At 44.4% G+C, this 12,472-nt stretch overlaps 1 protein-coding gene across 1 annotated transcript; it reads right to left on the bottom strand.

Annotated features, from left to right (window-relative positions):
* Window positions 1-685: 685 nt before the first annotated feature.
* laynb (layilin b) lies at window positions 686-11,770 on the bottom strand. Its single transcript, XM_080548876.1, has 7 exons — window positions 11,568-11,770; window positions 5,732-6,032; window positions 4,973-5,130; window positions 4,725-4,769; window positions 2,457-2,543; window positions 2,218-2,332; window positions 686-2,090 (listed from the first exon to the last, which is right to left on the bottom strand). The coding sequence occupies exons 1-7, from the start codon at window positions 11,638-11,640 to the stop codon at window positions 1,805-1,807; spliced, it is 1,065 nt and encodes a 354-aa protein (XP_080405002.1). The 5' UTR covers window positions 11,641-11,770; the 3' UTR covers window positions 686-1,804.
* Between the last annotated feature and the right edge of the window lie 702 nt (window positions 11,771-12,472).

The raw sequence follows: 12,472 nt of genomic DNA, 5'->3' as shown, positions 1-12,472 counted from the left end.
TTGCAGCAGACCTCGCCTGTTGCATTTGAACAAGGTTTTTGGTGAGTCAGGCATTACAGTGTGTTAAGATGCTTGGCTAAACCTGCTCTCAGAACATCAGTTGACCTTGACTAATAGGTCTGATTGTTGTGTTAATGAATTTGATGATCTCTTCCTGTGGTTTTGGTTAAAGTATGCATTGTGCTATGAGTATCCTATGAGTTGAACTACTGAATGCATTTGGGAGGAGCCTACATTTTGAGAATTCATAACCTATGTGAGCAAAACTGTAAGCCTTCAAGAGCATTTGCATTATGAGTCTAGTCTATGATCTGAGTCTATTATAAGTAGATGTACTGCTACAGTTTTTGAGAATGCAATACTCCCGTCTAACAAGAACTGTATGGAAATAGAATGAATTGTTGTTTAACAAAGACAATATGCACATCAAGGAATTCCATAACAAATACCATTACTTTCTATTTTAGCGTATTAGAGCTAGGCCTATGCATCAGCTGATTTTATGGAACAGCACCATCTGCTGGTAAAACATACTGAAATAAAAAAGCCTGAAATACTAGCTAATACAAGTTTGCTTTATAATACTGTACAGAATATGAGTATAATAAATATTTTTCAGTGGTTTACTTGAATGCAATACAGGTGCAATTGGGGGAAAACAAACACAACCATGCCATTACTGGTATTTATTTGAAAACCTGAACAGTGCTATATAATTTTTTACCAATATACAGGTCCAGCAAGTACATGTTTTGTTAACACTCCAGTGAAAAGAAATGTAGACAAGAGCACAGCAGCGCCGCCTGCAGGCCTCCTGCCGTCACTACTAGACTTCCTGGCCGTGACGTGAGAGCTCCAGATGTGCTTTAGGCATTTCCTGTCTCACATCCTCCAGGAACACTCTGCTCTGCTGCCTTCTCCTCCAAATACTGTTTTTGCTCTCCCCTCTAGAAGCCCACTTGAATCGACCATGTTAACAGTAACATGTGTTTTTGATCTGCTCATGATATTTTTATGAATAACACACAACGGGTATATGCAAAGAAACAATGCTACTACACACTGCAACTCTAGCATGATTTGAGTACAGCCATTACAGCCATACTAACCTGGCTTTTGCCTGCACTGCCTGTTCCCCACGTGTTTGTGACTGACTGGTTTTTGAAACCAGGCTAGGCTTCAGCTCAGGGTTAGCCAAACGTGCACAGATGACCCCAGGTATGAGGCCAGAGACTGTTAGTAAACATCATTGGTAGCACCAACAGTCCCAGGCAGGGGGGAGAGAAACCACTAGGCCACTACAGGTTTACAGTGGTCAACAGTCTGTCATCATAGTTTCCTGGATATTGTCCTGTTCTCTGACATCAGCTTCCAGACAGGAAGTCTCACACAGGGTTGACATCACAGGATGGGCTGCTTTGTAGGCTTAGATACAGGAAGGGGGCAGGACAATTCCATGGTGATAGCCCTACAGGATCTGCCAAAGGATGTCAGGTACATTATTTGCCAGTACCCCGTTTCAAAGCAAGTCTACACACCTGTCCTGCTTCTCACTTCACGTGATACTACCGGAACAGAGTTTGTTTGGATAACTAGCCGAGGCTTTAGCTCAGTGGACTACTACCAAAAAGCAGGAGAGATAAGCGGTGAATGGAGACTTAAGAGGCAGGAGTTGAGATGGGCCACTGGGGTAGAGGAGTACTGAGACGTAGAGGCATCTAAGGCAGAAACATGATCACCAGTAGGTGATACTGGCATTGGACACTGAGACTCAAAGACAATTGTGGCAAAAGCAGCGACATTATCATCCATAGATCTCATTCTCCACCCAGCCTGTCTCACTCGGGCGAGCATGGCGGCTCTGACCCCTGCAGGTTTCGTAGATGTCATTGGTTACAAAGCCACTCTCTGTTTCCTGGCTCGACACATTCTCATAGTCGTCGCAGGGAACGTCCATAGCCTCTGGTAACCGGTACAGAACAGGCTCTGGGAGCTTGGTGATGTCACTGAAGGCGTAGGGGCCCTGGATAGGGCAAGCCTCTGACATCCACTGGTCTGGTCTGGTGCAGCTGTTTGTTTCAGTCTTCCTCCTGCATATTTACACACACACACACACACACACACACACACACACAGACACAAGACATAGCTCCCAACTCAGTACCTGGTAGCAGATTTACAAGATTAATCAAAAGTATCAATTCTACCAACCATTACCTTCTAGCCACCCGTTTATAGCAGAAGACCCCGATAGCCACTAGGAGCATCAGTAGAACAGGGATGGTGGCAAAGAAGATGTAGGAAAGATACAGACCATTGTCTGACAAAGACACTGTAGGGAAAACAAGGCGTAAGCATTTATTTTATTAAAACGTAACACAACTTTATTGGAGATGTACTGTACTGTAAGATTATCCAGCATCAAATGTGAAAGAGATGAAGCTTGCTGTTTTTACCTGATGTTTCTGACAGCACTGTTTCAGTCTTTTCATCACGTTCTGTAACTGACGGGAGATTTTGCTTTGAAGATATTGTTGGAGTTACTGGAAAATATGAGATGATTATCATTCCTCCTTGATATATGTAAAGGTATCATCTTACCAGTCAATTGTCAGCTAAATAATAATTAATCTTCATGCAGGAGAAAGTGATTTGACTTTAAGAGTCACCAAGTTGGAAAGGCAGTTATGATGACCTGGGGGGTATTCGATCAATGTTGCTAAAGGACAATCCAGGCTTATTTTTGATAAATCCCACGAGATCTATAAAAAAAAATCCAGCCTTATTTTGAAAGGTCTTGCAAGAGTGCAGATTAGAATGCCAATCAGACCACCAACAGACACATAACAGACATTCCAGACATAACCAATAACCTCCAACAGTACTTTACTTTGACCTCAACAATCCAGGAAAGAGATTACATTTTACCACTAGATGTCCTCCTTCATACATACCCTTCAGAAATAGAAAATAGTGATGCCATGACATGCTTTAAAGTCCTCCTAGTCCAAGTATCAACAAATGACTCATCCCAATTACCCATAACAACCGTAAAATATAAATCTCAATGTCAAACATTGTTTAGAAATAGCTCACCAATTACACTACTTTTAGCCAAATGCTTAATTTATTGAAATCTTAAATCTTAAACTTACTAATTATTGAGCCACAGATACAGTGTGCGAAATAAGTATTCAACACATCAACAATCTGTTGCAGCTTTTCATTGAAACTTAGAGCAGATAATAATAATGTTGGTATTAACAAAAAAAAACTATACAGCTAAATAAATTGTAACATTCCAATAAAAAAGCTATGTGCAATAAAGTGGAATGACACAGGAAAAAAGTATTGAACACAGTAAGAAAAAGCACGAAAACAGTTTACGTCACTAAGTTGAGTGAGTTCTCCTACTGGTGCTAGTTAGAATCAGCTGGGTTAGTGTGGGTTGGTGGGTAAGTACTTCCAGTCTTTGAAAAAGGGTTTCCCACCTCTGAATGCAAGTAAACAAATCATTTGTCACCAAGCTTCCCTGCAAGAAACATCTCATGATGGGTAGAGGCAAAGAGCTCTCCCAAGACCTTCACAAGAAGATTGTTGAGCAGCGTAGTAATGGCACTGGTCACAACAGATTTCTCAACTCTTAATGTTCCTATCAGCACCATTGGGGCCATTATCCGCAAGTGGAAGGAACGTCACTCGACCATCAACTGGCCGCGCTCCTCGCAAGGTTTCTGACGGGTCAGTTAGAAAGTTAGTCAGAAGAATAGCCCAAGAGCCAAGGACCACTCAAGCAGAGCTCCAGAAAGACTTGGAAGCAGATACAATAGGCAATGCAACCCCCCCACCACGTTCTCCATTGGCGATCACCCCGGAAGACTCCATTAAGACTTCCTCCATTAAAGAAAAGGCATGTTGAAGCTCACTTGAAGTTTTCTACAGAACATTTGGAGACGCCTGTAGATTACTGGGAGAACGTAGTCTGATCGGCCGATATGATGCGCCATGTTTGGAGGAGAAATGGCTCTGCATATGCCTAAAAATACCTTACCTACAGTGAAGTTCGGAGGTGGAAGCATCATGGTATGGAGTGTTTCCCTTCTCATGGTACTGATGGAATCCAAATGATGGAAGGGAAGATGAATGGAGCCAGGTACCGGGAGATTCTTGAGAAGAATCTGTTGCCATCCACCAGGATGATGAGGATGAGATGTGGGTGGATTTTCCAGCAGGACAACGATACAAAACATACTGCAAAGGAGACTGTCAATTGGTTCAAGAGAATGAAAAGGTGTTGGTCTGGCCTAGTCAATTGGCAGACTTAAATCCAATTCACCAGCGGAACCTTTCCGTACAGGAAGCGTCTTGAAGCTATCATTGGAAACAAAGGCTTTTCCAAGTACTAAATACATTTCAGTTAGTGTGTTCAATACCTCTTTCCTGTGTCATTCCCCTTATTGCACATTATGTTTTTTTATGGATTGGAGAGTTACAATTTCTTTAGCTGTGAAGTTTTATTGAGTTAATACTCATTTCTGGTCTAGATTTCATGTGAATAGCTGCAAGGGAAATATGTTCAATTAAAAGATTGTTGATGTGTTGAATACTTATTTCCCCCATTGTATAACTTCAACAAAGTCCAGTTTTGAAGCAACCAACTGCACTGCAGTTACATGTACACACTCAATCACTACCCTGTACCTGGTGACTGAGAAGGTGTTTACCTGTATGTATGGAATTTCCTGCCTCAGTAAACACTGGTACTTTTTCTGAAAAGGTGGGAAAAGATTTAGTGGTCAGCTGAAATTGGACGTGCATTACAGGTATCAACAATTGTATTCTATGGTTCAAAATCATACACTACACACAGGTATCAAGCTGCTATAGGGTTAACGTATCTGAGACATGATGCTTTTATCCGTCCATGTTATACAAAGGCTACTACAGGTACACTGATGGCCTAGTAGCTCACCCTCTGAGTACTTGCAGATGAAGTTGTTCTTGTTGAGGCAGTTGTCGTCATTCCACTGGAACATGAAGCGCCCCACCTTGTCCGGGGGGGCTGAGGGCTGGTGGTACAGAACCACACACATCTCAGCCCCGCACGACGGCTCGTCCCAATGCCAGTTCCTACAGTGGGGCGTTCCAGAGGTCAACACACACACATTCTGTTTCAATAATCATCATACTCAATAAGCATGCTTTTCTGAGAACAAACATTTGCCTGATAAAAATGTTCACATAGCAACATCAACATATCAAGGGTGAGTTTCAAAAAAAGCTTTGTAATCCAAAATATATGTTACGGTACATGTGGGAATACGGTACATGTGGGAAAACTAGGGTTAGGGTTAGGTTCTACGTCGACTTGGTACATGCTGGCATGTCTAACCCTAACCCTAACCCTAACCCTAACCCCAAACCTAACCCTAACCCTAGTTTTCCCACATGTACCGTCACATATAGACAACATTGGCATAAAGAAGGTCTCATGCTACAAAGCTCTAAGGAAACCCACCCCAGGTTCCATCTGAGCAAGGGGCAGATTGCCACACTTATTATTACGCTTATAGACACATTGGCACCAGTAAAATCCCCGCCCCGGGGCGAGGGGTTCTCCCACCATCCAGTGGGCTATATCTCCATGTGGTTTGATTGTGCTATAAATGTTAACATATAATAAGTTGATTTTACAGTCGGATACAAAGTAAATGGTAATCCTGATGAAGACCTGAATTTAGCCTTGCTTCCATCCAGCCAATTGTACTGTGAGGGACAGTCTGCTGTGGTCACCACCCTGCGAGGTTGGCTCCGGCGCAGGCCGATCCAGAAGTCCCCATCACTGGCCTGCAGCTGCTGGATGAACCGCTCTATCAGCCGCTGCTCGTTGTCCGTCTCGATGCTGAGCAGCTCCCCGGCATCGCTCCGGCAGATCCTCCGGGACTCCTCGTAGGTGGCCCGGCGGCGGCTGTCCTGGTAGTAGAAGATCTTGTAGCACGGCCGCTCGGTGCCGCGCCGACAGATCCGCTGGCCTTCACGTGTAGGAGTCACAAACAAGTAAAGACAGATTTATGAATGAATGAATGAATGAATGAATGGTCTTTATTGTCATTGATATAGTACAGGTACCAGTGGCGTAGCGCAAAATCCCGGGGCCCCCCCGCAAGGTGGTGTCGAATATTTCTCTGTTTCAGTGATTAAAGAAGAGGTAAAAACTCCTGGCCAAAGTTTAAAAGTATTTATTCAAAAAAGATCGGGTCCTCAGATTACAGGCACACGAAACAGTCACAACGTGATTCGAGGTAGACAGCAGACAGACCGCTCCAGACTCAGCACAGAGGTTTTATAGCGGCCCTCAGCCAATCACATCACAGTATGTTCTTGGCCAATCATGATCCTTCCTTCTAGGCCTCTGATTGGCCTAGACCCTCGGGGGCGTGCATGTGCGTGTGTGTGTGACTGCGCATGTGCGACAATTGAAAATCTTCCCGAGATCGTTTGTAATGAAATAATAAAGTATTTAATAAAGTATATATGAAGTAATAAAAATATACGTGTAATATGTGTAAAATATACGTGAATATATGTGTAAGATATACGTTATATAAGAAGGCTATTAATGTGTAAAAATATACGACAGTGGCGGCGGGGGCCCTTTCGCAACGGAGGTTTAAAAAAAAAAAAAAAAAAAAACGTGCGTTTTTTAGAGTCCGATGGGTTATTGACGTTGCGAAATTTCGCAATATGCACTCTACATTCTAAATGCTTGACTTAGCAAAAGGTACAAACAAGTGAGAGCAATAGCCTATAACTAAAACCAAATGACTACATCAGTAGAATGTATTATCAGTAGAAAAGTACAAGCTTTATTTCTTTTAACAAAGTGTGGTGTGCACAGCAGCGCGATATCTGTAAACATACAAGCTGTAGACTCTCCGCTAAGGGTTGCCAGATGGGATTGAGAATTTCCAACCTAACCAATCTAAAAACTGCTAAATCCACCAAAAACCAGCCAATCTGGCAACCCTGTCTCCGCTGCATCAGAGTCTACTTGTTGCGCAAAATAGGCCAGGGTTAGTCAAATCCTTTGTTGGACATCTCGTTTCTTAAGTCCTGGTATATTGTGGCATTTCTTTACTGTTTGCCATCTGGAATACCCAGGGAGACGCAGACAGCAGAAGTAGAATAGAATAGTAGAATAGAAAAAGAAACCGCTATAACCAGCTGAATGATGTACCTGTATGATGCACTGGCAGTCTGTGACTGTGTGCACCTGCCCGGACCCTGCCCTTCTGCCTGAGTTTGAGTAGGATGCTGCCCAAATGAATGTTATTGTTTCGTGATGCTGCCCAAATAAATGTTATTGTTTAGTGCTGTACGCTTTCGTGGTATTATATTGTGTGAATTATCATCTGTATGTTGTTTTCTTTCACTCGACTAACCGCCGAGATAATACTTGAGACATGTACTTCCGTAAGCATTAATCCAACTGTCCTGCAGTTCTAATTTGACGATGTGTCCCTCTACCATGGCAGAGTGGTCAATAACAACTCTCAAAAGGCTTTTGACGGACGCGAAAAACGCAGAAAATCGAACCTGTTCCGATTTTTTGGGGGGGGATGGACGAATATTACTGATTCGGTGTGCAAGCGTTATTGACACAACATGAGTTCTAATTTATTTTTTTAACGGATGTAAAAAACGCATTGGTGTGCAAGGGCCAGAAGCTGCATTGGGTAAAAGAAAATATGACATTTTTCGAAGTTTCGCTGAATTTTGTTCCTTTTTATAGGAAAGTTCCTGTTTTTGCGCACCGCTGAGGTATTTTCGCTTGCTCATTTTCGTGTGACGTCAAAGTCATGTTGCTATTGGATACGGCTAACTATGTTTATATTTTTTAATATAGGCCTATATATTAAAATTAAGGTTGACACAATGAAGGGCCACTTCTTTTCTTTGTTTTATAAAAAATAAATTTAAAAAAAGTTTAAAAAAAAAGAAGTTTGGATCCGATGTTAGGGGGCCCCCTAGTGGCTGGGGCCCCCCCGCGGTGCGTCGCTTGCGGGCCCGTCCGCTACGCCACTGACAGGTACCATACAACGAAATTTGGGAGGGGCGGCTCCCCTGGTGCTAGAAAAAAAAAAGGCTAAAAACAAGAAGGGAAAAGAGCTGGTTTACATAAATAAAGGCTATGTACACTATCCACTATACTATACTATACAAATAAAACACTGTGCTGTACTCTATGCTATGCTATACCTATTCTAACATTTCCTATTCTCTGAACCTTATGTACCCTAGGGTTGTCATATTGCACATAGTGTTATTGCACATTAATTTAAAGTGTCGCAGTTTGCAGGTTTGAAATGTACACAGTTGTGTTTCAGTATTACACTTGATTTCAATCTAGTAGCTGCCATCAATTTGTCTAGATTGTCCAGGGCCTAGAACCTAGGTCTTTGCTGTGTTCAGGGCCTGAATGGCCCTGGGGTAGAAGCTGAGCTTCAGTCTGTTTGTCCTTGCGAACATGGTCCTGAACCGCCTGTTCGAGGGCAGCCGAGCAAAGCGTACCCAGGGTGGGATGGGTCTCTGGAGATCTTGGAGGCCTTCCTGAGGCAGCGTGTGTTGTACAGCTCTTCCAGAGAGGGGAGGGGGGCGCCGGTGATCTTCTGGGCCGATCTCACGACTCTCTGTAGCGCATTCCTCTCTGCGGCTGCGCAGCTGGAGAACCAGATGCAGATGCAGTAGGTGAGGATGCTCTCCACTGCGCAGCGGTAGAAGGTCACCAGCATCTCCTGTCCGATGTGGTCTTTCCTGAGGACTCTCAGGAAGAAGAGCCGCTGTTGTGCCTTCTTGATGATGGCTGCTGTGTTGTTCTTCCAGGACAGGTCATCCTGTATGTGCACCCCCAGGAATCGGAGGGTTGAGACTCTCTCCACGCTCCCTCCCTCGACGAGCAGGGGCTGGACCTCAGATTTTTTCCTCCTGAAGTCCACGATGATTTCCTGGGTCTTTGACTGGTTCAGCAGCAGGTTGTTAACCTTGCACAGCTTGCTCAGCTGCTCTACCTCATCCCTGTACGCCGCCTCGTCCCCCCCCGAGATGCAGCCCACCACGGTGGTGTCGTCTGCAAACTTTACGATGGAGTTGCTGGGGTGGACGGGGGTGAAGTCGTAGGTGTAGAGGTTGTAGAGGATGGGGCTTAGCACGCAGCCCTGGGGGGACCCAGTGCTGAGTCTGAGGGCTGTGGAGGTGTGGGAGCCCACCCGCACCCTCTGGGGGCGGTCAGACAGGAAGTCCTTGATCCATGCACATATAGAGTGTGATAGTCCCAGGTCTAGTAGTTTGGTCACTAGCCTGTCTGGAAGGATGGTGTTGAAGGCAGAGCTGAAGTCCACAAAGAGCAGTCTCGCGTAGCTGTTTCCCCTCTCCAGGTGGGATAGAGTGGAGTGGAGAGTCGTCGCGATGGCGTCCTCTGTGGACCTGTGGGCTCTGTAGGCGAACTGGTATGGATCCAGGTTGGGCGGGAGGCGTGTGACTATGTGGGCCCGGACTAGTTTCTTGAAGCACTTCATGATGATTGGTGTGAGTGCCACCGGGCGGTAGTCGTTTAGGCAGCTCACCGTGCTTTTCTTCGGGACTGGGATGATAGTTGAGGTTTTCAGGCAGGGTGGGATGGTGGCCTGGGACAGGGACTGGTTGAAGATGTTGGTGAAAACTCCGGCCAGCTGGTCGGCGCAGTCCCTCAGCACCCGTCCCAGGACGCCATCCGGCCCTGAGGCTTTCCTGGGGTCCACCGCCTTCAGCACGCGTCTCACTTCATGCTCTGTGAGAGTGAGGCTGCTGAGAGCTGGAGAGAGTGGTGTTTGTGTTGTGGTTACCTCCGTTCGCCCCTCGTCGAACCGGGCGTAGAAGGAGTTCAGCTTTTCCGCCAGCAGGGGGTCGTCCTCCGCGGCTGTGAGCCTGTTGGCTCTGAAGTTTGTCATGTGCTGAACCCCCTGCCACACCCGCCTGGAGTCGTTGCTCAGGAAGCATTCCTCAATCTTCTCTCTGTGGTCTGCCTTAGCCTCCCGGATGCCGCGCTTTAGGTTAGCCCTGGTGGTGCTGTACAGCAGTATGCCCTTCCCTGAGAAGGCGTTGTCCCTCTCCTTGATCAGTTTTTGGACCTTCCCAGTCATCCATGGCTTCGTGTTGGGGTAGACCCGGACCCGTTTGTCCACGGTGGCTGAGTTGGTGCAGTTCACTATGTGGTTCAGAACCGACGACGTGAACTGTTCCAGGTCCTCATGCTCATATTCCTGCCATGAGGTGTCATTCAGGCAGATCTGCAGTGGAGCGGACCCTGCTGGCCAGGTTCTGACAGTCTTAGTGGTGATGGGAGCACTTTTCCTCATGGGAGTGTAGGCTGGGATCAGGAGGATTGACACATGGTCAGACATGCCTAGATGAGCTAGCGGTCTAGCCTTGTAAGCAAGCTTGATGTTGGTGTATACCTTATCCAGTGTTTTATGTTCTGGCAAATCATAATGCTTAGTTATATCGTAACGTTAGAATTATAAGGTTCTATCTCCATTTTTGTCAAAATTAAGTTTTTTACATAATCTGATCCATTAGGTGTTTATTAATGCCTGTGTGATGTTATTATTATTATTATTTTATTTTTATTTTTTTGTAATTAATAAAATACAAAGGTTCCATCTCACAAAACATAATGGAATGGAAAAACTTTGACGCTCAATATCTCTGAACTGCCCTAAACGGAGATAGAACCTTATCATTCTAAACGGAGATAGAACCTTATCATTCTAAACGGAGATAGAACCTTATCATTCTAAGCTCACGAAGTGAAGAAAGATGTATGTTCTGGCAAATCATAATGCTTGGTTATATGTGACAATATCACGTCGAGAAATGTGAGATAGCCTACGACAACATTAAATACGACAACAATATAAAATGATATAGGGCAAGATCATGACGGTGATGATTACCGTTATGTGTTATTCTGCAGTAGGTATTGCATAACGACGTGTGTGTGTGTGTGTGTGTGTGTGTGTGTGTGTGTGTGTGTGTGTGTGTGTGTGTGTGTGTGTGTGTGTGTGTGTGTGTGTGTGTGTGTGTGTGCGCGCGCGTGTGTGTGTGTGTGTGTGTGTGTGTGTGTGTGTGAGAGAGAGAGAGATAGGGCAATATATATATATAAACATTATGACTATGCATATTTATTTTCTGTATAGTTGGTTCCGCAGAGGGTAAACTCTGCGCCAATAACATATTGGGAGAAATTGCCCATACAAAGTGTCTGTTCCAAGCCCAACTAATTATAAAAACAGACCAAAACGCAATATGGTCAAACGTTTAGAACTGATGTGTCTTTTAGAACCAGTTTTTATCCAAATAAGCAGGCATGGATGTGGTACTTTTTTTTTAATTTTTTTACGAAGTGCAATACTCTTTAGATCAGTAACCATTGGTTCATCTTAATTTGACTTTTCATTACTAGACTACTTTATTTGTTCTTATTACAACGATCTAGTATATAAAAGCTCTCTCTCTGTCTTTGCACTCACCATTGAGTTTGGATGCTCCGCCGGGGTGGAAGGAGAACGCCAGAACAGTCCCGAGCAGTTTCATCAAATCCATCTCTTACATTCTCACTCACGCGGTCGTGTCGATTCAAACATTTTAATCGATTTGCTGTCGTGATCATAAAACTGGTTGAGATTGATAAACAACTTCTAACTCACGCCCGGCCCGGGACAGTCACGGAGTCCACAGGAGGGGGACAGAACGCAAGGCTGCCGTCCAATCAGAACCGAGCTCGTTAGAAAACCTCTGGCTGCATAACAGGGCTCAGATTTTAAGATAGCAACTTAAAGAAGCAATACTGTACTACTTTGCTTTGAAACAACCTATATAATCACATGACATTTTGTAAATCCCATGCACTCCGGATGAAAGCATAATGACATTAGGCTTCCCCCTACCCCATACAATAATCAAAGTCACATTTACTAGATAGCAATGGAGAGAGATTAATGGAGTGAATGGGCTCTTTATGTGGTAGCCTACATACTGAACAAGAGTAAAGTTCATGTGATTCTTCAGGGGCACACACACACACACACGCACGCACGCACGCACACACACACACGCACGCACGCGCGCGCACGCACACACACACACACACACACACACACACACACACACACACACACACACACACACACACACACACACACACACTTTGGTTCAGTTAATCTTAGCATTGTAACTAATGCTAATCGGTAGCATTTTATTTTTATTTTATTTTTTTACAAAACTCAATGCACCTTAAGTTAGCATTTTTAAAATGTCATGCCCAAATCATCTGTGAATTACCTGAAGATAAATTATCTTTAAATGACTTTAAGATGATTTGATTTGGATAATTTGGGTGAACTATCCCTTCAAGCCAGGTTTTCGATAGGCAGTT

The sequence above is a fragment of the Nansenia antarctica genome (genome assembly GCF_963989245.1).
Source record: "Nansenia antarctica genome assembly, chromosome: 19".
In the NCBI taxonomy this organism is placed as follows: Eukaryota; Metazoa; Chordata; class Actinopteri; order Argentiniformes; family Microstomatidae; genus Nansenia; species Nansenia antarctica.
The sequence above is the reverse complement of the archived record's forward strand: the minus strand, read 5'-3'. Positions and strand labels throughout refer to the sequence as shown.